General features: G+C 35.8%; 1 protein-coding gene across 1 annotated transcript in view; it reads left to right on the top strand.

Moving 5' to 3' along the window:
- The window catches only part of KCNH5 (potassium voltage-gated channel subfamily H member 5), a 271,218-nt gene that overhangs the window by 197,163 nt on the left and 47,957 nt on the right, over positions 1 to 26,098 (top strand). The window contains exons 9-10 of the mRNA XM_010976670.3: positions 8,718 to 8,970; positions 24,526 to 24,722. Of these exons, the coding sequence (XP_010974972.1) occupies positions 8,718 to 8,970; positions 24,526 to 24,722 (450 nt within the window). The remainder of the gene's footprint in view (positions 1 to 8,717; positions 8,971 to 24,525; positions 24,723 to 26,098) is intronic.

Here is a 26,098-nt window from a genome sequence, read left to right as displayed (position 1 = left end):
ACTATTTTGATGGAAAACTTCATATAAGTGGAATTATATAGTATATACAGAGTTTTCAATTATATGGATATACCAAAAGTTATCCATTCATTCTGTGGCTCATGGACATTAGGGTTGCTTCTACAGTTTGGCTACTATGAATAAAGATGCCATGAAATTCTTGTATGTGTCTTTTAACAAACGTATTTACACATGTCTCTAGTGTATGTTCATAGGAATGAAATTGTTGTGTTGTAGTATTGGTAGGAGTTTAGTTTTATTGGAAGTTGTCAAAGTCTTGAAAAATGGTTGTACTCTTTGACGTTCCCACTAGAATATATGATAGTGCCTATTGCTCCCTGTGTTCTTGAGGATCTGGTGTATTGTCAGCCTTTTGCAGTTAGCTATTGTGTTGTGTGTGTATTGGTATCTAATCATGGGTTTAATGTATATTTCCCTGTACTTAAAGTTTTAACACCTTTAAAAATCATAAAACCATTTAATCTTTTTTTGTAAATTGTCTAAGCTTTATTTTTTTTTTAAATTAGGTTGCCTACCTTTTCCCTATTGATTTGCAGAAGTTTTTCATGTGTCTTGAATGTGACTTCTTTGTAAGATACATATGTTACAAATATCTTCTTTCACTCTAAGGCTTACATTTCATTTTCTTAACTTTTAAAATTATTTTTATTATACATGTTTCTTAAATTACATTTATTATAGTCTATATGTTGTTTCTTATAATTTACTTATACATGAAATACTTCCATAGCATATCTAGGAAAAATACTTAAGCATATAAATACTCAAATAACTATACACTTTTTCTGTTCCACTGGTCCAGAAGAGCTGAATTCCTGAGATGCTTTACTGTAGTGAAGGGTCTAATTTATGAGGAAGCTCTGTCTAATACTGCTATCCTATTTCAACTATAAATAATAACACAACAGGCTTTACTCAGTAAGAACATACTGATCAGGGTCTAGTCTGATAAATGTCAGCATATTGAGAGAGTGAGTGAAAGAGCTTAGTGTTCCTTGAAAGGTTTCTGGTTTAAGTACATAGTCATCTTACATATATCTATACACTGAGATATACACTGTATCTATAATCTATATGTGAGTGTTAGAGTTGTGAAAAAATATTTCAGTGTGATCTCAATTGTTCAAATGTTGGCATTTTATTTCATTTAATTATTCTGCTTAATAATTTCCCAATCTTTTCAAGACAACTTTCTAGATGCTATCTTACATATGCTTGATTTTATCTATCTGTATACACACATGCACACATATATGTATATATACATATACAATAGTGTATATATACACATATATAGGTATATACACATATATTGGCACACATATGTATATATAGTCTCTTATACAATCAAATTATAAGGTAAATTCTTTTTGCAATCAGAAGCAATATAAATAGCCAACCCACATATCTTTTATTTCATTTACTACTCCATGACTTCTTTTGACTACCTTTACTTTCTATAGTTTATATTTAATTGCATAAATAAATAACACAAATAATTTTAAAAAGACCTGATGCATATCTTTAGGAGTTTTAGTGTGCTCTGTCTGTTGGAAGAATAGTAGGTGGAGACATAAGCTTTCATAATCACAATCATTCTGGGAATAATTGTTACTACTAATTTGGCAGCTCCAATTTCTGTTCCATTTATTTTCTTTGGATAGTACCTATCTGTTTGAAAGTAACTTTTTAAAAAAATTAAAATTGTATATATTTAAGGTACACATCATGATGATTTGATTACATACACATAGTAAAATTATTACTACAGCCCAGCTAATTAACATATCTGTTATTCTCACATAGTTACTGTTTGTGCGCGTGTGTGGTTTTAAAGTAAACTTTTAAAACTGTAATAAAACATGTATTGAAAAATGAGAGAATTATAAGTGGACAGCTTGATAAATTTTCACAAAATGAACACGTGTCTTGCCAGTACCCCAAACCCCATTACCAGAAACCCTCCCATGTTCTTTCCAGGTGTTAATCAACTTTGCCCCTCCAAAGTAACCTGTATCTTGGCTTCAAGAACTTCATGTACTGATTTTGCCAATTGTTGAACTTTATAAGTGAAATTAGGGTAGAGAATACTCTTGTGTGTCAGGCTCTTTTTCAACCAATGTTATATTGTTGAGATTTATCTATGTTATTTGTTGGTGTTTCTTCTTTCATTCTTATTGCTGAATAACAGTCCATTGTGTGAATGGCCATAATGTATTTATCTATTTTGATGTTTATGGATCATTGGGCAATTTTTAGTTTGGAGCTATTGTGAATAATGCTGCTACACTCTTGTTTGTGTGGTTTGGTATGTACATATTTCTGTTGGGTGTATACCTAGATGTTTAATTGTTGGGTCTTAATATATATACACACACATAGTATATATATTCAGCTTTTGCCAATATAGCCAGGTAATGGAAGTATTGATTCACTTCCACCCACAGTATATGAGAGGAACTCATTCTTTTAAAGACACTAGGAACATCGTTTGCCATGGATGACTATCAAAAGATCATGACCAGATTGCTTATAAGATGGTTTACACTTTTCTGGATAATTAATCAAATTACATTAAAAATAAACTTTTTGAAAATATTTTCACATACATAAAAGTATTCTTAGTTAGTCAAATATATGCACATATAAAAGTGCAGACATGAGACAGAGAATGGAGAATAGTAGAAGCTCTAAATTTCATCAGAGTCCTACCTGTGGAAAGTTAGTAGCCCCAAACAGCAGCTTTAACAAGTTAAAAGATTGGTAAAAATTGCTATTTGTTTCTTTTCACTGCTCACTTTACTAGAAAAGCAAGACCATGAAAACTTGGTAGAATTGGTTTTCTGTATTTTTTTTTTAACAAACAACTTAGGTCTCACTTTTATATATGAAGTCTAGTCATAGGAAATCTATGTGTAAAATGAAAGCTATGAATTTTAGCCTATAATCTCTCACTAGTTATAGCAGTCTTCTGTTGCTAAATGTGACCTTTTACTTTTAAATAATGGAAGTTAATTTGCTTTGGTTTTATTTCATTGCATTGTTCCTGAGTTAATTCTCTAGAGGTTTTGATACCCCCAGTAATTGGCAGAGTTAACATCCAGACAGCAGCTCTACCTTGGCTGTCTGTCTATACTTTAAAAAAATCTGTAATAAGGTGAGCTTTCTTTTCTTCCCATAAAATGAATGAGAACTGAATTCCTGTGGAGTACTCTCCTTCATTTGTTGGCAGTCCTGAGCTCCTCATTCCCAGGAAGGATTGTAAAAACGTTCTATGTGCTAATGCCATCTGCCTGACTTTTCCCACTGATTTTCACTAACATAATACCAATTCGATTGGATTGGCAAGTCGAGGTTAATTAGTAGTGCATAACTTAATTGCATCAAAGAAAACAGGAATTTTGAAGAATGCGAACGATGACTTCAGTGCCTATCAAAATGTCATCGGTGCATTTATTCCATTGTCCTGAGAGAAAACTGGGGGATCATCTTCACTTATCAATTATTATTAAACATAGCCGATACTATATTATTCCTGGTAGAGGATTTTGTAGGTAATCAGTAAAATAATTTATTTTAGAGCAGTAAGAAACCTCAAGAGAGAGCCTTCTGTAGTTCACTACCTTCAGACACTTAAAATAGTCCCCATTAACCCCATTTCACATTAGAAATGTGTTATAGATTGATTAGAAGTGATCAGTCTGTTAGGGATTTTTGGGAGGTGGGGGGAGGCAATTAGATTTATTATTTATTTTCAGGGGAGATACTGGGGATTGAACCCAGGACCTTGTGCATGCCAAGCATGCACTCTATCACTTGAGCTACATCCCCCCAGAAGTGATCAGTCTAGATCAGTGATCTAGTGGTCACTGGACTAGGGAGCAGTGGTAGGAGACTGCCTCCACTAAGACTGCAGCTCTCCAGCCTCTGTCTCATTACACTACACAGTTCTTCTGTTTCAGGTGAAACTGCCGTTTGTTTCTCTTTCAAATGCAAGTGGGAGATTTCAGAGAGAGATTTTTAAAATCATGTAAGATATTCTCATACACTGCCAGTCAAAATATAACTTGGTACAGATTTTCTGGGAAGCAATTTGGCAAGAGCCTTAAAAATTTTTTTTTTATACTTTGCTCACTAATTTTACTTCTAAAACCTCTATCCTTAGACAGTCTTATATATATACAAGTTATTTGTTATGACTTGATTTATGAAAGGGAAATTCAAAAATCTCAACATCCAGTTATAATGCAATGGTTAAGTTAATTGTGTTATAATTATATTAGGGAATATTATGCATTGATTCAAATTACATTTTGAAATCAGTATTTCGTGGCATGGGAAATGATAGCAATATGACAGTGGGTGATTATACTGTGAAAACTTTAGAGATTCAGGTTTTGTGAAAATGGTATATGTACTTATATAAACATGTGTAAATAATGAAGAAGTTTTATTTTCTTTTTTATGGTTTTTTGATTTCCCATGCTTTATATAATGAGTCTTAAAAGACATTTTAAAGTATATTCGGGGGCGTGGGTATAGCTCAGTGGTAGCGAACATGCTTAGCATGTATGAGGTCCTGGGTTCAATCCCCAGCACCTCCGTTAAAAAAATAAAAAATAAAGTATATTCAAAGCATGAATAAGAGAGAGGATAAACCTTTTTCGTCTGACTCTAGCCAACTAGGAACGGTGATTTTTCAAAGTGTTCCTGACTGGAATCTCCAGGGAGACCGGCACCATGAGAGATTTTGCTCGTGGAGCTGGAGGGCCTGTGTAGAAGCCAGCAAGTAGCTAGCCCATAACTAGAGCGTGAGTTAAAGGAATGACTAAGTGTGTCCTTTGGACCCCTGCCTAGGAGTCTTCCTTCCCATCAGAGTCTCACCCAGCATAACCTGCTTGTATCTACTGTCCATATTGGGCATAAGGCAAGATTTCATTAAAAAAGTAAAGGTCATTTTATTGCTGTGAATAAAAGCTTGAAATCTTTAGAGTAGAGTCCTTTCAACTCTGCGATAATGTAATGTTACTATTGTGTGCTATTATTTAAAAAATACAGAACACAACACCTCTGACTCTCATTTCCCTTTACTGTACAGTACCAAATTTGATGATAGGGCTGTTGCCATAAATTGCATTTATGGCAGAGAGAGAGACTGAGGGGGGAGGTTGGTCTGTTTTGATGGCTGAATAAGTAGGCAGAGAAGGAGATGATGGAATATGCTAGTCAAAGGGAACAACACATGCAAAGGCAAATATCCAGGAGAGAGCAGGGCAACTTTAGAGAAATCTCATGAGACTGGAGTGCAGGGTTGAAGGAAGGTAGTAAGGGGTGTGGCTGCAGGAGGCTCCCATCATAAAGAGCCTTGTATGCTTACTTCGAACTTGAGATTAATCTGGTGGGGGAGCAAGCCTTTAGTTTTTTAAGAAAGTGAGATAATATGACTGTATTTGTGTTCTACTAAGAGTTCTCTAGTCTGAATGTTGAAGCTAGATCTTTGGAGCCTAAGGGATATCTGTTAAGACACCTCTTGATCGTGGGTTTAATGGAGCTGCTATCACATATACTCAAAAAAGTTTTCTTTTTCAGACCATGGCATTTTTTTTCTTTCTTTTTTTTTTCACACTTGGTTTGCAGAATTCTAAAAATGATCCCTTATGTACAGCCATAGTTCTTCCAAAGAGAAAACTTAATTGTCTTAATTAAGAATCTACTTTATTACTATCCTGACATGTAGAGTGGTTAAATAATCAACTCTGGAGATGAATAAAAGAAGTCACTTTTAACTGAATATATTCTACTGAAATGTAATTTTATTTGTTTATAACTATGAGATACCCATTAGGGAACATACCCACAAGAGATTGGATATGATATTCAAGGCAGAGTGCATTGAAATTGGGACCAATTGGCCAGGTGTGAGAATCATCTCAAATGGTAATTTTATCACTTAACACTAAATTTTGCCTTGCCTAAGACACTTAATTAGGGCTTTCATTAACAGAAGAATATAACACTATACTCGTATTTCGATGACAGACACATTGTGAGAGAGCAAATGCTCTATTTAGAAATTGGGAAGGAGTTTGCCACTAAGCGTGACTTTGGTCTATTTTAACACTTAGTTTTAATTTGTCACTTTATGACATCTGGACTTTAGTATATAACATGAATCAAAATAATAAATGAGTCAATGTCATAAGAAAAGTGAAGAAAAGGAAAAGTGTTCTTAAAATGTAATAAAAATCCTCTTTTGATATATCACTAAACAGAGTATATTGCTAACACTAGAAGATTTCATTTGCAGTATGAATCTTGAAAGAAATTATTAAAAGGGCTTAAAATGACTATTTTTACCAAAATGAATTTAAAACAATGAAAATTCCGTAAGGTAAATGGAATAGAAATAGAATGACCCATTTTCCCGTTAAACTATTCAGTATAATGTTTACACGTGTGTATGTATTTTTAAATTTTTTTTATGTTTTTTGCTTTCCTAGCACCAATTTCATTTCCAACCTGAGAAAAATATTAACATTAGCTAGAGCTTGAAATATATTCAGGATCATGCTGAAATGCTTACTTAATTCTGCCTGGAAACTCATCAAACAGCCAAGATGCAGAATTCAGGCAGTAGTGGAAAATGGAAAGGAAAAAAACTGCATCTTTAGAGGGCTGAACAAACAGTAAACTTTGTAGGAATAGTCATGTTCAGTAGAGAGAATAAAAGCTAGTTTTCTTTAGCCTTTGCATTATGTGAGGCTAAATTGGGCTAAACTCAAGTCCTTTCATTTAATTCCTACAATGAGCCTATGAAATAAACACTGTCATCCCATTTCACAGATGAGATTTAGAGAGATTAAATAACTTCCCTTAGGTTACAGAGGTAGTACGTGATAGATGTTCACCCTGACCTATGTCCTCTTGAGGCTGACCTTTCATGGTACCTCTAAGTAGTAAATGACTTCTAGGCAGCACATGCTCCCATGTCACCCTGGCCATGCCCCTGTCATAGCACTTTTCTCACTGTACTATAATTGTCTCTTTACGTGCCTACCTCACCCTACTTCATGGATAGCCCCCCCAAAACAAAGGCAGCATCTGATTTACCCTTTTATTTGCAGGAATTTAATGCAGTGGCATGCCCCATAGTGGAAGCTCAATAAGCGCCTACTGAATGGCTGATATTGTCAGAAGTCACTAAAGGGGAATATAGTAAAGAGAACGTAATATCATTACGGAAAATAACTGATCTAGAAAGTGCCAATTGCTTCTTATAGCCCTGTGAGGAATTCCCTCCTCAAAGATGAAATTTTTCAGAAGGATAGCTTGTCACTACTGCCTGTAAGAATTCGAAAGAGTATGGAAAAAACAAAAAACGAAAAACCCCAGAGATGCTCAAGTGATGTGAGGTAGTATCATAGTACTAGGAAAGGTTAAGGGAACAAATACTGAGAGCATAATTTAATGAATGGTCTTTACATTTATGATGGGCTTGTCTTCTATACACGAAAGCGACCAGCTTTTCATTGATAGTGAGCCCCAAATAAAATAGTCCGGGGGTATTCCAAGCCTTAGGTAACTTTTTAAAGGTTAAAATGCAATTGGTAGAGGAAAGAAAACTATGTTATATTAAAATACTATCAGTATAACTTAACAAGGAAAAATCAACTTAGACTTTAGCTTGAGGGATTGAATTTCTATCAAAGAAATGCATTTTTGATTATAAGGAATGGTTTACCAAGGGGATTGAGAGGGGATTCTAAGTGAGTTTACACATGAATCTTTAAAATGGACAGTTCTAAGTTCTATAATCATATCTCGCTTGATGATGTTCTGATGGTAATGTGCTGATAATGTGCATTTTAATTTGGGTCTTTAGTTACCCTGTCTGAAAGCTACAGGGAATAAAAGCTCTCCACCCCTGTCTCTCTAAGTGTGACTCTGCCGTGTGTTCCCTCCTCTGAGGGATGCTTAGAGCTTGAATTCTGCTGTTGCTCTCAGTAGGCTTTAGGAGTCAAAGACTGGAATGAGCAAGGACTGCCATGCAACGTGATGTGCCCACCTTCCCAGCGTTGACATTGCTAGTTGCCCAAGCCCTACAGAAGGCTGGTGAATACCCTGTTTACTCCCTGAACATGAATTCATTAGTAAAATGAAAACATTTCAGAGTGAAGAAAACATGTCGAGTTATATCAGCCATGTCAAGTTGCATGTCAAGTTGCAAGGGTACTTTTGTTGATTCTTTTGTCTTATAAATTGTTAACATGAAGCCACCTCCAATGTGTAGTAAAGTCCATTATCCTGAATTTTGCTTTAGTTATGAAAAATTCTAAAACAGCAACTAGTCTAAAACGAATGTCAATGACTTATTTTAGTTTCCTTTGGATGACATTATATTAAATTTTTTTCTGAGACTGTTCCTGGCCATCTTTACTGTGTCCTTACTATGGTGAGATCCATACCCTCCTCGAAGCTTTACTGCATGGTGCTGTATTGTAATAGTCCATGTGCTCATCAGTCCATCCCACTGCTTTATTAGCTCTTTCAGAGCAGAGCTGTATTTTGTTACCTTCTTCCTCAGTACAGTGTTTTGCAGACTATGTCATAGTCAATAAATATTTGTTGGATGACTTTTTTTCTGAAATAGTCCCTTTCTCTTTTCTTCTCACTTACTCATCTCTCACTTTCTTCAGGTCCTCTCCATCTGTCCCAAGGACATGAGAGCTGATATCTGTGTTCATCTAAACCGGAAGGTTTTTAATGAGCATCCTGCTTTTCGATTGGCCAGCGATGGTTGTCTGCGCGCCTTGGCGGTAGAGTTCCAGACTATTCACTGTGCTCCCGGGGACCTCATTTACCACGCTGGGGAAAGTGTGGATGCCCTCTGCTTTGTGGTGTCGGGATCCTTGGAAGTCATCCAGGATGATGAGGTGGTGGCTATTTTAGGTACTGTGAACTTTCCTAATGTAGTAGCAAACGCGTAACAGTTTTAGAGATTTTACTTCTCAGGTTTCTTAAGAGAAATTTCCTTTGCTTGGTGACTTTGGAAATTGGGTCACTAATGAGATGATGGATCTTAGTGAAAACTAGTAATGCTGTTTCAGCAAAGAACATTAGTACTGGTCACAGCTTAATGGGCTGCATGAGGGTTTGATTAAACTTTCTTTGGCAACAGTAGGACAGTGCCTTTTAGACCAGAGGTGATCATAGCCTAAGGTGGCCATACTGCCATATTGGTATGACTGAAAATGGTCTGTGAAATGATTGGCAGGTTAGTAAGCTGGAGTGTTAGTCTCAGAGGGACAACAGAACCTGTGCAGTTTAACACTTCCCTTTAGTGATGTGTAAATGAAGACTCAGAAAAGTTTAGTAACTGACCCAGCTGGTTAGTGAATGAGTTAGGGCCTTGGCTACAGAGCATCTTATTTTCACACTCTCTGCCTCCTCACAGTGGACCTAAGCAGAGCTGAAAGTGATGAGGGGGTAAGTGCATTTGACCCGTTACATTGGAGTAATCACAATCCAAGTAAATTTAGATTTGTAAAGCTGGTTCTACCCATCAGTATTTATGAACCAGGAAAATTATTTAGCTAATAATAAATTTGTTCTACAATTCAGAGTTCTGGTGGATAGCTGTACTAACAAAAAAAGGCAGTAACAGTACATGTGAGTGATAAAATTTTTAAAAATTACATGCTTGGGGATAGTGTAACATATATTTCCTGATTAAAAATTGATAATTGTTATTTTAGATCATTTTCTGCTCAAATATCTACAGCATGAAGTCCACATAGATAAGAAAAAAAACAATAATGAGGTCAGAGGAGAACCATGCCTTGTGTTTTTTCAAGTAAAATACGTTAGAATTGCAGGACGTCAACCCCCATTTGATCACACTGTTCATGGCTTGTGTCTCATGAAAAATGAGCTCAATTTTTAAACAATTGGATTTTTTTAGCTACCGAGGTCAACCTACCATAGCTTGAATGCCACTTATTCTCCAAAGTAAAAAATTGACTGATGTATTTTAGAAACTGCAAAAGCAAAATCCAGCCCCAAAATGAAGGACCAATTTCAAAAAGCACAATTATTTGAAAAAGACAGAACTGAGAACTGAGAAACAATGACCATTTTCATAGGAAAACAGGTTCAATAAAATTCGTAAGAGTTACAGAAAATGGATCAGGGTTGCAAATGACTGAACACTATTGTTTGTAAACCTTTCCTTAACTGTTCAGAAATAATATATTTATTCACACATTTCTTTAAGAAACTTTTTTTTTTTGCAAGAAAATTCATATAGCACTTATAGTCAGCACTCTGGGTGTGTTTAATGCTGTTTAGTGCTTGTTCTGCTTTGTTTCCTGAAGTATAAAGGAGTTATGTAATCCTTTGTAAAAAGTGTACGTTTTGCCAGAACAATCCTTTGTGGTAAAATGGAGTATATATACACTACAACCATTCTTGTTTGCTTAAAGAGGATAAAACACAAGGTTCAAACAGGTGTATTCTCTTTTCCTGCATGTTCACGTCAATGGTGGGTGGGAGAACAGACATCAAATATATTATCGTAAAGTAAGTACCGTCGTGATAAATTACTTCAGCTGTGCACCCGTTGTCATTTGCTTTGCCCCATTTTCTTCATTGCAGCTTCACCTTGGTAGCTTCTTTTCTAAAAAGATGGATGGAGAAAGCTCTGAGTGCAGTGCCTCTGGGCTGGGTCCGCTAAGCTGGAATCATTTGCTCAGTGAGACAGGCAAAATGCATTTTCTTTTCATTTTAAAATAAAATGGTAGCTGGTTTTGCCCAGCGACACAGTAAAAATGAACACAGGCCCCTGGGTATTGAACCAGTCTCATCATATATCTGTCACATTTTACTTCTTTGCATGAGTGCTTTTTGTTTATCCTCCTCAAAAATCTTGGGATTTATCTCTTGGTTTAAGGAGTCAAATTATATGTACACCTCTCTGGCAATCTTTCTTTCCTTTATTCCATGGGCCTCTAACAAAGATTAGTTCAGCCAAAAGGCAGAATGTTTTTGTTTTAAAAAAAGAAAAAGTTTGGACACGGAAGTGATCTCCCAAGTTGGGAGTGAGTGGCAGGTGGCGAGGCATGACGCTGGAGAGGCTGCAAATGGGCCCAAAGGGTTACCTAGGTGCCATGATGCTGGGCAAAGACACTATCCTCATGGAATCTGTGATTTGGGTCATCAATGATGAGATAGTTGTGACGAAAAGCTTTGGGAATTCTGCTTTGGTGTTCAGCCTTCTGCCAGTTTCTGGGTTTTTTAGGAAGGCAATATGAGGAGATTATGGACTAGGAGTGTGGACTCATGGTGACTTTCTGCAGGAGAGGGAGTGTGATGTCACACACGAGAGACAGCTGCACCATGCCCCAAAGAGTATGTCTGCCATGATCCAGATATGCCCTTATGTTCATATGGTTTACAGGTTCCACCCTTGAAGCAGCTGAAGCCCGGTGCCTGCTGCCACCTGTGCCTCTCCTGAGGGGCATGGAACCTGCTAGAAGGGCTTTCCTCAACCAGACCAGCTTCTTGACTTGTAGATCATCACATCAGCTCCATTTTGTGACTTCTCGCTGTGGTTTCCATTGGGGGCACATGTTTTCAGACTTTTCTAAACTAAAAATAAGTTCTTTTACAATTAAAAAGATGTTTTGTTTAACACTCAAGATGACTTAACAATGTTTTAGGAAAGGCAGAGGGGAAAATAGTAACTCACCAGCATTCTGACATTTTGCTGACTGTTCATCCCTCTTCTACTCCTATTTTTCTTCTTATTTTCTCATTTTTTGGTAGCCTAATTTTGAAATAATTAAAAACAATGAAAAGTTGCAAAAATCATCTGACATATATCTTTAGGTTTTCTACCTTGTTGGGTAAGTTGATTGAGTCTTCAATATCTTTACTTATTTTTTTCTCTTTATCTATCCTTGACCTGAGAGTGGCATGTTAAAGTACCTTATTTTTAATGTGTTTTATCTATGCCTCTTTGAACCTCCTATAGTTTGTGTTCTATAGTGTTGTTGCTGTGTTATTTGGTGCACAGATATTCATAACCATTGTAACTTTATTTGAATTGCATTGTGGTTTTTTAGCATTGAAATATGTCCTTTTTCATCATGTCTAAAAAATTTTTGCCTTGTAAGAGTCAGACAGAAACAGCATCCCTTCCCCCATTTGAGTATACCTCAGAAGAATGAGAATTTGTCTAAGTTGGCCTGATAGGAGAAATAAGTAGGCCTTGCTCTCTCTTATACTGATGTATTTGCCAGTGGAAGGATAGAGAGGTGAAGTCATTTTAAAATTAATTAAAATCTCTGAATCCAAAAAAATAGGTGCAGTTCATTCTTTTGGATCCTTGCCTCTATACAGTCTCTTGGTAGGTACATAATTCTTTAATGTGTCAAAAGTGTTAAGGTTGTTTAATGAATAGGTTCTGAAGCATAACTAATTAATGAAACATTAAAAAAAATGTAGTCAATAAATACCTTCTTTTTTTAACACTGAAAGGTGGCTTCAAGATGTTTTTCTAAATAGGGCATATGAAGATAATTGCAGCTCGTGTCTTTTTTTGATTTGAAGTTCTTTCAGTTCTTACACCTCCACCTTTTTTTTTTTCTTTTGACCTTCCCACTTTTTATGAAACACAAAGAATTCCAAATTAAGTTCATAGTGCATACAGAATATTTTATATTCCTTAATATCTACTTTCTTTTTAGTTTTTACCCTATAATTACTTAATGTGAGCAGATTTATTGGTATGCCTAAAATGGTCAGGTTATTTCTAAGTCTCTCCACAAAGCATATTGTACCTTTTAGAGACTATAAAAATGGCATTTCCCTACTAACAGTAGACCCAGCTCCTAAGATATTTGTTTTGCTGCATTCACATTTTGTCTTTTCTCTTCTGTATTCACTGATTATTGGAATCACACAGTTGAAATTATTACCTAAGACAATCTGACGTTGAATTCCCAGGAGACCTGTGCTTGTTTATGTAGCGTTTGGATGGTGGGGTTAGATGTTGTTATAGGTTTGGGGGAAGGGGACGTAAATGAGGAAAGAAAAGAGAATTAAAAGAACTTAATAATATAAAAAAGACAATTTCTAGTACTTGGGTTAAGATTTTAAAATTAGAATCAGCTACTTAGAATCAGTTTATTTCTTATAAACATTTGTGCGTTATCAAAGAAAACAAATTATGGTTCCCAAAATTCAAAATCTGCCTCTTATTTTTATTCCAAAAAGAAATAATGTGAGATGTGAATGAATAATATTTTGCTATTTGGAGAATTTGTGATTTTTGTGTTGTATTTAAGATTTCTTCCCATATACTTACTAGAGGTCAAGTGCTTCATGCTTTAAATTCTAAAAAGGGCTTTTCCCAAGCCCCAGAAAATTATTTTCTTTTGCATCCAAATTTCTGTGTTTTGAGATGCTGTGCTATGAACCAGGTAGGTTTGCTCTACATATGATGATGATGATGAAATTAGTTAATTTAGACATTTTTATAAAGAGCAAAGCAATTATTTTCTTTTTAAAACAATTGCATGCTTGTCTTCTTTTAAACTTTCCAAGTAGTGATTATAACATCATTTATCTATGGTTTAAGTTATACACTTTAGAGTTCCTCAGCCTGTAGATTTGTGGATAAAATATACGTCTTTACAATCTGGTAGTTCAGACTCAATTTCAAACCCTCTCCCTACCATCCTTCAAAACCAAGTCTTGTTTCTTCTATCTCACTGGTGTCTTTTTACCCTAGTTTAGGGTCCCTTCCCATGACCACTTATCTTAAAATTTTGGTCCTGGGTCTTGGCTGCCACCTGAAAGGCCTGTCTGCTTGCAGTCGGTCCTCGGTTCCACCTGCGATCCTGTGTTACGCTGCCACTACAGCCGTTTTTCTAAAATATAAAATATCTCGTCAGTCTCCTCGTTAGGGTTGGCTAACAAGGATAAAATGGGGACACTGTGGGTAAAATGTCACTCCAGCATGGCCCATGAGGCCATTTAGGTCTCGATCTGTGCCCTCCTTTCCAGCCTGATCTGTACCATTCCTTATTCCTACTCTGTTGTCAACATACTGAATTGCGGCGAGTTTCCTGAGCACCACTGAGTTCTCTCTTACTGGCGAGCTATTGCATAAGCAGCTTCCTTGTTTAGAACACCTTTTCTCCTCTTCTTAGTTGTCTGTCTCTTGCTTCTTCATCTTCTTGTACTCTTTCCCTTGTTGCCCCAGTCTGAATCAGGTGCCTCTGTTCTGCATTTCCAGTGCGTGCCTACCCAGGTTCTCAGTCCTTCCTGCTTTTAGCTCTTGTTTATACTCCTGCTGTGTTGTGAGTACTTGAAATATCTTGCTCATTTTTGTCTCTCTGTCATCTGTGATAGGACCTCTTAAATAGGTTCTCAGTCAAGGTTCAATCAGCCAAATTTGCTAGCACTCTATTTGGCCATTAAGCTATTTTTATAATTGTTTTAATTCTGGGTACCCATGAAAAATACGTTGTATTCTGTTGCATTTTCTTCATGTTTTATCTTAAGATATTGACTACCCTCTATTTCTCTTTCATCTGTGTGCTTTTAGTAAAATATGTTTCCCTGAGACTCTAGCTTTAGCATAGATCTAGTATGGACTGAGAAAGTATTTTCCTACTGTTAATTGAGCACTTGGAACAAGGAGACTATGAAGAGATACATTTTAAATACCTCAGTCCACTCAAAATTCTTTAATAAAATACTGCTTCCTTGTTCTCCATCTAACTTGTACCCTGGCCATTGACCATGGTGGGAAAACTTTCTATCTGTGGAAGGGGATTTTGTTTTAATTCCTAAAAGCTACATTACTTTCGCCATCAATTGGAATGGGTAGTTCTAAAAATCAGAATTAATTTTATTAGAAAATAAACATTTATAGGTTAACAGGGGCTTAGAGAAAGAAAAATCAAATTTGTAGTTAGTAACTGAGCACCCTCTGTGTTTAACTAAAATTTAAATTCTATAGATATGTTTTGATTTTAAGATTTCCTATAAAAACATTTAAAGTCTATTTTTGAAAAATGCAATTCAGACCTCTTTGAAAGTCTGACTTAAATACCAATATTTATTAAACACTCATTGTTTCATAAGCATTATTACATCAAATTCTTTAATTAACTCTGTGAAGAAAAGTACTTACTCTAGCCATCTTACAGGTGAGGAAACCGAGCTCTGCAGTATCAGGGACTCACCTCGGGTCACAGGTAGGAAACAAGTGTTGGGTACAGGACTTGAGCCCAGTTTTATCTGACTCAGTGTCCACTCTCTTTACATCGCATTACAAACATGATGCTTTCTTTAAAAGGAATTTAAAAATAGAATTTTGAAATTATATAATTAGTTGGCTTAACCTTGACAGAAAACAGCGTATCTATATTAACTTTACCAAATTGTTTCCTTTTATTAAGAAATATTTTTCTAACAACACTGTTAAGTACTATAGCAGTGTATATTACAGAAATCCTTCACCAAACATTACCTGAGTATAAGATGGTTAATCAGCTACTAAATATCTAAAAATATGGTTGTCCCCTAAGTGACTAGTCTCCTACCAGGCAGGTGTTTAGGACTGGGGAGAACTGGCTCAAGAGTGTCAGTCGCATGAGCCCTCAAAACACACAAGGAGGACCTTAAGTTCTGCTTACAGGTTTTTCATCTGGGTATTGGAAGAGTTCAGAGTCCATCAGGTTGGTAGGTATTAAAGTGGAAGAAAAACTTTTAAGAACGTTTCAGGATTGCAAGGATGGCCAGGGATCTTTGTAGGTTTCATCTGTGAAGAGGTGGAGTCTGCTTCTCCACTCCTCGAGTCTGTACTGGCCTTATGACTTGTCTCAGTTCTGAGGCTGAATCTGCCACTCTTCCTTTAAGTGCCGACTGTCTGGACAGAGTGGGGCTGCTTGGCCTGCTTTCCTCATTGCTCTTGTGTTTTCCTGAGGTCATGGTATCCACATACAAAACGTTCTCCTGCATTTTCCCAGATTTCTTATACCTACCGCGTTATCACTGTCCTGTTTGCACTCTCCTTCTCTACCCTGCCTTCCCCTAGTCAAGCCCATTGTTCCATCTTTTCTTAAAAAGCATCAAGGATGCCTTTGTCTTCAAGGAATTGAAAACTTAACTAACTACAAGTTTAATAGGTGGGTTTTGTTTTGTCACTAAGAAGAAGATCAAAGCTAGTCAGTTGTAGGTGTTAGCTTATGTGCTCAGCGATGCCATTGAGAGTTCAGTCTTCCTTTTGGTATGTGGAGGGTGAGGTGTTATTGGTGAGTAGATGCACATTAAAATTACCCCAATTTTTTGATGTGCAAACTAAAACACAGATTCAGAAAGTATCACAATATAAACATATAACCTAATGAACCTTTGTAATGCAAAGATCCTGTAACCATTTTACAGGGCAAGAAATAAAACTTTTATACTGTCCCCACCTCAGCCCCCAAGAAGTCACACTATGTGGCCTATCTGAAACTCCAAGTTTAATTTGCCTATTTCTCAGTTTGGTATATCTTTTAAATATTTTTAAATCTACAAGTCCCCCTCTAGCTCATTCTTTTCTTTAGAATTGTTTGTTGACGGGCCTGGGCCTTTCATCCTGCAGAGTCCCCACAGTCCGGGTCCTGCTGGCTGCATACTCACTGTAGTTCAGCATGTTACTCCATCCTCTGCATTTCCTGTCAGTTAGAAACTGGATCCAGAGGCTTGATCAGACTCAGGTTCGATCCCTTTGCAGGACTGTAGGATCTGTGTTCTTTCATCAGGTGACACATGATTATCTACTTGCATATTTTTATGGTGTTAGCAACTGTTGACACAGTGCCTAGATCCGTTAATTCACTGGGAGTTGCAAAATGAAGATACTCAAATTTTATTGTGCTTCAGTTAGAATACTTTCATAGAAGATACTTCCTCCCAACTACTATTCGGTTACCCAGTATGCAGTTCACATACGTACATACTTGACACTTTTCCATTATTTACCAGTTTTTAAGGTAATGAATTGGTTTCTTATCCTCTGAGCGTACCTACATAGTTTCTAAAAAATATCCTTATGTACTAATGAATTTAAAACAAATGATAAATTTCAATGCATTGCAGTTTTTACCATTATTGAAGTGCAGATTATCCTATCTTTGGCAAATAAGAGCCCCTTCAAGTTGGCTCCTGTGTCCTTTTGATACAGTAGTCTTGGCTACATTGTATGACCAGAACCTCATCTCGTATAATGCTGCCTCTGGAATCAGCCATTAGTCTTTTCTCCAGGAAGCTCTAGTTTGTGAAATATATTTTAAGATCACAATCTTGGTCCCACAGATATTTACTGCTACTAGGTTGGTCATTGTTTCTTGGTTCATTTAACAGATAAAAATGAAGAGAAAAATACTAGTATGTGTGTCTGTGTCTCTGTGTATGTGTGTATACACACACACACACACATATATATATACAAATAAAATTTCTTATGAGTTCATACAGATATATTTAACTAAAATTCAGTACAGTAGGACTTTATTTACCCCTCCTGTATTATATCTTCAACTACTTTCTTCCACATTGAGGATGCTGGGGATGACAGAATTAAAATTCACATAATTGTTCAATTGCCTTATGGGACATTACAAATATAACAACCTCAGAATAACAATACTAATACCATCACCACCAATATGGTTACTGAAAATACACAAAAACAGGTTTTTGCATATGCTTGTTCCGTTCTCCCGCGCGAACTATTATTTTTGGTAGTTGTACTGTCTCTCCATTGTCAGAGCACACAGCCATCGTGTAGTCTTTCTGTCAATGTCTCTCTGGGTGTTTTCGTTTTCTGAAAGATACTCACTAAAAGTAGAAAAAAATACATGGGAACGATATTCCCTGACTTCTTTTTTGTTGGTGATAAAGTGTGTGCCTTTTATTCTTAAAAACCAGTTTTGCTGGTTCACATTTCCTTCTTGGAGTCACTTAAATGTATTTCTCCCTCTGCTTCACTCTAATCAATAGGCAAATCGTGGAGCTTTTGTTTTCTACCATCATATCTTTTGTATCTTTCTCTCCTCTTTAATCTTGTTGTCACTGCCTTCACTCCTAATGAGGTGATTGTGAGACAAGGTGAAGTCTGTATTTGTAATCTGTGAAATATCATATGATTGTTTCACAGTGATGTAAACAGTTTTCCAGCAGTGCTTCCTTTGCCGCTCTTCACACAGTCATTAGTTATACTATTAAAGTGCAGGACAGGCCATGGCTGTCTTTACTTGGAACACTTTTAGTGGTTCCCTCCTTGAAATAGGATTAAGCAGACTGTCCCACGGCATTCAGGGTTCTCCCTCTCGACTTGGCCTTCTCTCTGTGGCCTGTAGGTTTTCCAGTCCTGGGCCAACTCTGCTCATCACCCTCTGGGAAGATCATGCTCATGCTACTCTTTGACAAAAAATACTCTCTTTTCTTGAAGGCTCAGCTGTGATTAAACTCAAACGCTACTTGACTTGTGAGGTCGTAACTAAATTCCCTCAAATTCAAAATGAATTTTTTTTCTTGTGTGCTTAGCCTGTCCTGATCCTATAGTGCTTATTTTATTTTTTCCTATTTTATCACTTTTGGGCGGTCCTTTCTTATTATAAATTAAAAATTCTTGAGAGCAGGATTTCTTTTTCCTGCCTGTCTTTATCCCTCTATGGCACAAAGCACATGTTCCAGCTTAAGTGTAGAGTTAGGCTTAGAGTTAGGATACTAGATATATTCATTGAATGGGGTCAATAGGGCAGCCATCATTGCTCCCATTTGACAGATGTGAAAGTTTTAAAACTTAGTTTTCAACTCTAAATGCTTTCTTAGAAAAAGAAAACAAGAATTTCAAGATGTAACTGCTTTTCAATTTAGTCTTTTTTTGAATTTTTTTTTTTATAGTATGCTACTAACTTTCTTGATTTGGGCACATCTTTGGGTTTCTATATATACCAAATTTGTTCTTAACACTCATAGTGCCAAACTCAGGATTATCATCCTGCCTGTTACTATATCTTCTACCTCCTCAAAGGTAGCTGCTACCTCGTCCCTTACTTACCCATCAGGATTCTCTCTGATTTTTAATGTCTACTTAATAAGAGCTATTTAGCTGATTCTTTGTGGGTGTGAATAAAAATTCATAAGCTAAATCAGTGATTTTTTTGGTAGATAAGAATTATCTGCTTCTCTGAAAGTGTCAAACTTGTATCCATCATAATTTTTCAACAAAATGATTTTGGACATCAAACACTGAAGATTGGCAGGCATCAATTCTAAATGTTTCAAAGATTCTATTCTAATACACTACACCTGTATAATTTCTAAGTTTTAATGGTCATCATCTTGCTCTTTCTGTTCTTTTCCTTTAAAATATTACTTTATGACACTGGCTGTTTGTAAATAATCAAAGTCAATTTAAAATTACATAATTTAAAAACTCATACTGTTTTTCATTTATAAATAAATATTTATGTGCATATGTATTCATAATAAAGTTTATGAGCCAACTACAACAATCAGTTATAGTGAAAGGCTGACTAATAAAAGTAAATACATGAATTAAGTCCATTCTGTAGAAGAATCATTAAATAGAGCTATCCCTACACCCCCACATACACTCACAGGAAACTACCTCAGTAAGCTTCAAATGCTGTATTTTTTTGGATTCACTGGCTGTATTGGATAGCTATTCTTACTGATGAATAACTGAAATAATTTTTATGAAATCATTTTATCTATATCATTAACTCACCAAATGATGTGTTTCACGTTAGAAAAGAAACAGTCTGTCTATAAAACAGCATCTCAGGGGACCACAATATCCAAAGTGTACCGTGATCTGTTTTACTCCTTTAATTATGTTGTAACTCTTTTGTCTCTGTTTCACCTTTAAATTTTTCAGTTTTCTACTCTGTGAATCTTTAACATTTACTTCTATTTTACAATCCTGTTTCCTGTGCTTTAGAAGTGAAATACTGCATAAGATTTGATGCAAAGAGCTGAGAAAATATAAATAGACCAAACAACAACTTTCATGTTGAGTGTGAGCTTTTCTACTAATTTTAGGGCTTTGGGGGAAGGTTAGTTCTCTCAAGCTCTAAGACGTTTCTAGCTAAGACTACTTTCACCCAGTGGGAACTGACCTAAAAACTAGCATTAAATATGCTATAGTCATAAAGTTGAACAGGATTTCCCAGCCCTGAAACTGTGCAAAATCTTTGTGATGAAAAAAAGAGTGCTTCTCTGGTGGATAGTCCATGCATAATCTCACGTCTTCACAGCCTGTGATATCTGCACATTACTCAGTGTAAATGGGCGTAGTATTTCCCGAAGAAGAACATTAGTCCGCCTTACTGTGGCTTGTAAATTAATGAATTGGTTCACAAGACAACCACCTTCCCAGAAGTGCCTTAAAAGTTTGTTATTAATTGAGTGCCTATTAGGTGATAACAGAAAACTGGATAAAGCAAAAACACTGTGCTGTGGTAGATTATGTTAATCTCTAATTGGTGTAATGTGTATCCTAAGGGAAATTCTATGTTATAAAACAAATAGTGTTGCTTACATATAATGTGTGTTCTGATATTGGGAGCAAAATTATCCACATTTAGTAATTTTACTATGCTTCTATAAACTTTTCTGGGGAGAGGAGCAGAGGCTAGGTTTTACTTTGGCTGAGTCAGCTAACTTTCCTGTTACTTTTCAGCCTTATAATCTCATAATGAGATTTGGAGTTGTTGAGGCTCTAGATTTTGAAGTCCTCTCCTTTTTTTTTTTTTCTTGTTGACAATGAGACAGAAAAAATACTACCTTGAAAATATAATTTGATGCTTTTTTTAGTTGATTTACTGTAAGATTATAGATGTAAAGAAACCTTAAACATTAGGTTTTGTTCATCACGTTTCTTTCAGAATCAGGGGACCAGATGGTCATTCAGGTAGCTTGATAACTTGATCCAGGCCACATTGTTAGTGATAGAGCCTCATTTCTGGCCCTTAATCTCACATTTCCCAATTTTTTCTTCTGTTTTTTGGTCTCCTTCTCTCCTTTTCTCATTCTTTTTTTTTTTTTTTTTCTTTTCAGTAAGTATTTGGTGAACTCGTGAACTGTTTTAGGCATTGGGGTTGATGGGAGTGGACTAAAGAGAGAAAATTCCCTGCCCTTATGAGTTTGTATTCTATTTTAATGCAATTTTTATCACTTCATAAGCTTTTTATTTCCCCAGATACTAAAAAAGATAAATAATTAAATTTTAAAATGTTGATAAAAATATGGTGAGAATTTTAAAATCATCAGTTAGGTAAAATAAAATACTACATTTCAATGCCTCCACAATTAAAAATGGTCTATATTGGCAATGGAAAATTTATGTATATATTGCATATTTTTTACCTGTTACAAAAATGCATGTATCAATCAATGAAAATTTATTTACTATTCTATAGATCTATGTACATATATTATTAATTCAGTTTTATTAAAAAGTACAAGGAAAGACAGCTGTGAAAATGATTTACCTTTTTAAAATAAAAGTTTGACAGATTCATTACAGAAATATTTGGAAAAAAAAAGAAGCAAAACAATAAACACATCATTGAAGGCAATCGCTGTAAATGTTAAATGCATTTTCTTTTAGTGTTGTATCCCTTTTGGTTTTTAACACAATTTATTATCAATTGACAAATTAATAAAAGCCTATATTATATAAATAACGCAAAATATAAAATGTAATATATTTTGATTTCTATCACGATTATTTTTCTTTAAGAAAATAAATAGTAGACTTTTAGTTGACAATTCTTTTAGTCTTAGAGTTTCAATTTTATTTTTATGTACTTTGTTACAACTGTAACAATGAACATTTTATTCTTCATATATTTATTTTTTCCTTCAACATTATAAGATTTGCAATTTTGCATGTTATTTCTAAAACTAGTTTTAATTCTATAGGAGTTGATACTTGATATATATAGAGGTATACATAGATTTCTGTTATCATTGGGTATTTTATTTATTTTTACCAATCTGAAGTCATGATTAATAGCACTCCAATGAATATTACATATGTTGGTTCTAAATCTTTTGATTTATTCCCGGAAGTTAAATCACTGAATGAGAGGCCTTGATTATTGTAGATACTATACAGGAAAATCAAATAGTTGAAAAGTAGTGGGCACTTATAAATGAGTCAGAGGTGGTATTATAAATAATAACTTGAGAAAATGTTACAGAAATGAATCAGGAAGAAATGTAATCCTTTTTCTATTTCTTCAAGGAAAATTCCAGTACAGGAAGAGTAACAATTACCATGGAGGAAAAGGAACGAGAAGGGATCAAAGCAGCCCTTTAAAAGCCCTGTTGTGTCCATGGCACCAGGGACTATGATAATATAACAGCTGTCGATCTTGTCTGTTTAAAAATTAATGCATGTAAATCATAAGGCAAAATAAAGCCCATCCATTAGCCCCTAATGAGAGAAGACCTACTGTTTAATGCGCTTGCTTTGTGTACACGTGTGTATGTTTCTTGGGACGAGAGGGTTCCTAAAATGGGATCGTGCTGTATGTGTGATTTGATATCCTGCTTTTATTATTTTACGTAATGTGAACGTTTCTGTGTCACTTTTCTAAAATTTTGTGATATTTAGTGGCTGCATAATATTCCTTAATTTGTTTATTTATTCATTCATGTTTATCTTGTTTCTACCTTTTTTGTTTATTCTAACTATCCCTTCAGTGAACATTTTTATAAGTAAATTTGGTACTTCTGATAATGCAATTAGAATAAATAACTGTAATTGGAATTACTAGTTTAAAGAGAATGCCACTTACAGATTTCTGAAACTTACATGTGTAAGTGGAGGCAGAGTGTATTTTTTAAATTTCTGTAATTAAAGTCACTCATGATGTAACTTAAGTTACTCGTGATGGTGTGTAACCCCAGATGCCTTATTTTGCTCTCAGGTCCCTAGTTATCCTTTCTTGGACAAATATATGGCCATTAGACAGTTAAGTTGTTCATCAGTATCACTAACTAAAAGAAATTTTTGGAGGGTCCAGAAACAAATGAGACTGCTCAAGATTTATTAAATATCCATTATGGTTATTTTATGCTGATCATTTGATCGCATGGTGGTTTTAACCACCTTCTCAACAGCACAGTGTCTCTTCCCATCCCAAAGTGCCTCGTGCTTCTCTAAGGACTTCCAAACTGCCTGCCTGGGGTGGGCAAAGAGTCTGTCATCTCACTCACTCAGCCTTCACCTCTCTCTCTGTCTCTCTCTCTCTCTCCCCCTCGCCCTCTCTCCCTCTTTCTCATTTCTCTGATTGCATGCTATCTTTTCTCTGCTTGTCTGACTGGCCTGAAGTGTTATAAGTCACCTTCTTCCTTTTTTTCAGTCAGTTCTGACTTTAATCTTCATGGAGAGAGCAGATATTTGCTCCCCTCTGTGGTTAGAGTGCAGAAGGAGTAAGTCTTTGGTAGAGTTGCTCTAGGAAGATCCTCTCCACCTGGGTATGCACCCTGTTTTTAACACTTTCCCTTTTCCCACAGAACAAAGGACGCAGTAGATGACCCTTCAGAAGCCAGGGGCACTCATAGAACTACCTCTGCAGAAAAGCCTTTCATCACTTAATCTCTGAAACTCCCTCACTTCTCTTTGTTTGGGCCACTAAGTACTCTTCATTCAGAATGGTGAACTGTTGATTTCAGGTTGCCAGTGGATGTTGCTCTGAAGTGAATGGTTGACTTCTGTGTTTTAGAATTCTAGAATTTTAAAAAGGCATCCACATTTGACTACAGTGGCTCACTCTTTATGGAGCTGTCGATGGCAGAGCTAATCTGGGGCTCCAGGATTTACCTATTTTAGCTCCTTTGGCCTCTGATTGCAGGCTGGGGCTCGTGCTGGGCTTTGAGGCCCTGCATAAAGCTTTGGCTCAGTGGAGAGGAAAGGGTATCCTTAGGGAATAAATTATGGTGAGTTTCAGTTTGCTGGAGCACAAGACTTAGTTGCTGAATAATGTATGTTTAATATATGTTGAATTGATTCCAGGTTTATAAAGGCTGTTACAGTAGATCCTTGTATATTGCATTTTACTATCATTCCTACCAGAAGAGAACAGAAGAAAGGGTGAAACTAAGACATCACCTTTGCTCCTTCTAGTCAGAAACTATTTGTTAAAATGAAGTTTTTGGCTTCTCTGTTGGATTCCATTTTTTTATGCCACTCCAGATTTCCGTCAAGTGCTAAATTCAGGATGACATTACTTTACGTATTATATGAAAGTGTTGTCCATTGTTATATGTATATAGATGGATTTATATACTCAGACTCTAAGTTATGCTACAAGATCAACACCATATGTGAAACTGAATGAAAAATAGTGATTAGGATAAAAGCTAGTGTAGATACTTGAATATGTATCTTATGCTATTTTCCAGGGAAAGGGGATGTATTCGGAGACATCTTCTGGAAGGAAACCACCCTTGCTCACGCATGTGCCAATGTCCGTGCACTGACATACTGTGACCTCCACATCATCAAGCGAGAAGCCTTGCTTAAAGTCCTGGACTTCTACACAGCTTTTGCAAACTCATTCTCAAGGAATCTCACTCTTACCTGCAATCTAAGGAAACGGGTATGTTGTCTGGATCCACTTCCTTTATTAGCATCTGGAGGGTTAATGCTTCACACTCTATTAGTTGAGTCTTGGTAAAGTGATTTCACTTTGTGGTAGAACAGTCCCATCAATGTAAAGTGACAGATTTTCTTTCCTTTTTTTAAAAATATTTTGTTTACATTTTAAAGGGGGGAAAAACCCTGAGTACGTGGGTAAACATTTAAATCTTTATCATTTAAGTGCAGAATGAAAACCAGACTTGAGAAACAAACTCTACTATGATATAATTAGTTAATTCTTGGGGTTTGTAATACTGCCATAAAATTAATATTGGTGTCTCTTACTTTATTATGTAGATTTTTTAAAGCTGGTGAGGTTAATCAAACTGGTGGCTTAGTTTATATTCCTGACTCTCCTTAAACCCCCCTCTCATTTAATAACCAATTCATAAAGCTCATTCGCCATTAATTTTTCCAAAGCACACTCTCTCAAAAAATAATTAGCCATACTGACATATCCTACAAACAGATATAGGAATCCTTTAGTTTGCACAGCTGCTGCAAATTTAATCTTCATTGCTGCTTTCGTTTTTATTGATGAGTGTGACACGAATTTAATTTGCATGAAGAATTCTCCTAGCTCTGATTTATAGGTCATTGGACATTGGCTAGGGCCCTTTCATTGCCAAGAATGAAATAGATGTTTGGATAACTGCACTTAAGGAATTTCATCTAAGATGATTGCCTGTCTATGATGAAGTATTTTGAAATAACAAGCCTTCCCTTTCATTAACCCCTTAAATAGAACCTTCCTGGTAGTTATCATGGAGAAAAAAAAGCAATCCAAGAGACAAATTAACATCTTTACCGCAGCAACACAGAAATGACCATAAGCAAGTCATTGTAATTTCTCTGCTCGGGGTTCTAACAGAGGATAAAACTGCAGGAGTCATATGCGTACCAGTGTCACAACACTTGATTTATAGTTGAATAGCAGTTTCAGTTTATATTTTGTTAACAAATAGTTGTTGAGCATCCATGACCAAGCTGCAAGGTAAAATGTAAAGAGCTATAGAGAGCCAGAGACTAAATACACAGTTCTGATGCTCCAGGAGCTGACAGCCAAGTGTGAACATTATATGAAATACAAATATGTGAAACATCTGTTTGAACAAGACATTGAAAGTCAAGTTAGTGATCAATGTGGAAGGCGGGTGCCAAATATGAACTCAACAGGGCACATGCTCATTCATTAGGGAGCTCGGAGTCCCATCAAATACTGCATGGAAATAAATCTCCTTAGGTCTGTTTACCTTCTCCAGTGACAAATGCCTCTTCTACAAGGCTGCCTGGTGGATATTTGAAACTCATATCTTATTAAGTCTTTCCAATATA

The sequence above is a fragment of the Camelus dromedarius genome, chromosome 5 (assembly GCF_036321535.1).
Source record: "Camelus dromedarius isolate mCamDro1 chromosome 5, mCamDro1.pat, whole genome shotgun sequence".
Taxonomy (NCBI): domain Eukaryota; kingdom Metazoa; phylum Chordata; class Mammalia; order Artiodactyla; family Camelidae; genus Camelus; species Camelus dromedarius.
The sequence above is the reverse complement of the archived record's forward strand: the minus strand, read 5'-3'. Positions and strand labels throughout refer to the sequence as shown.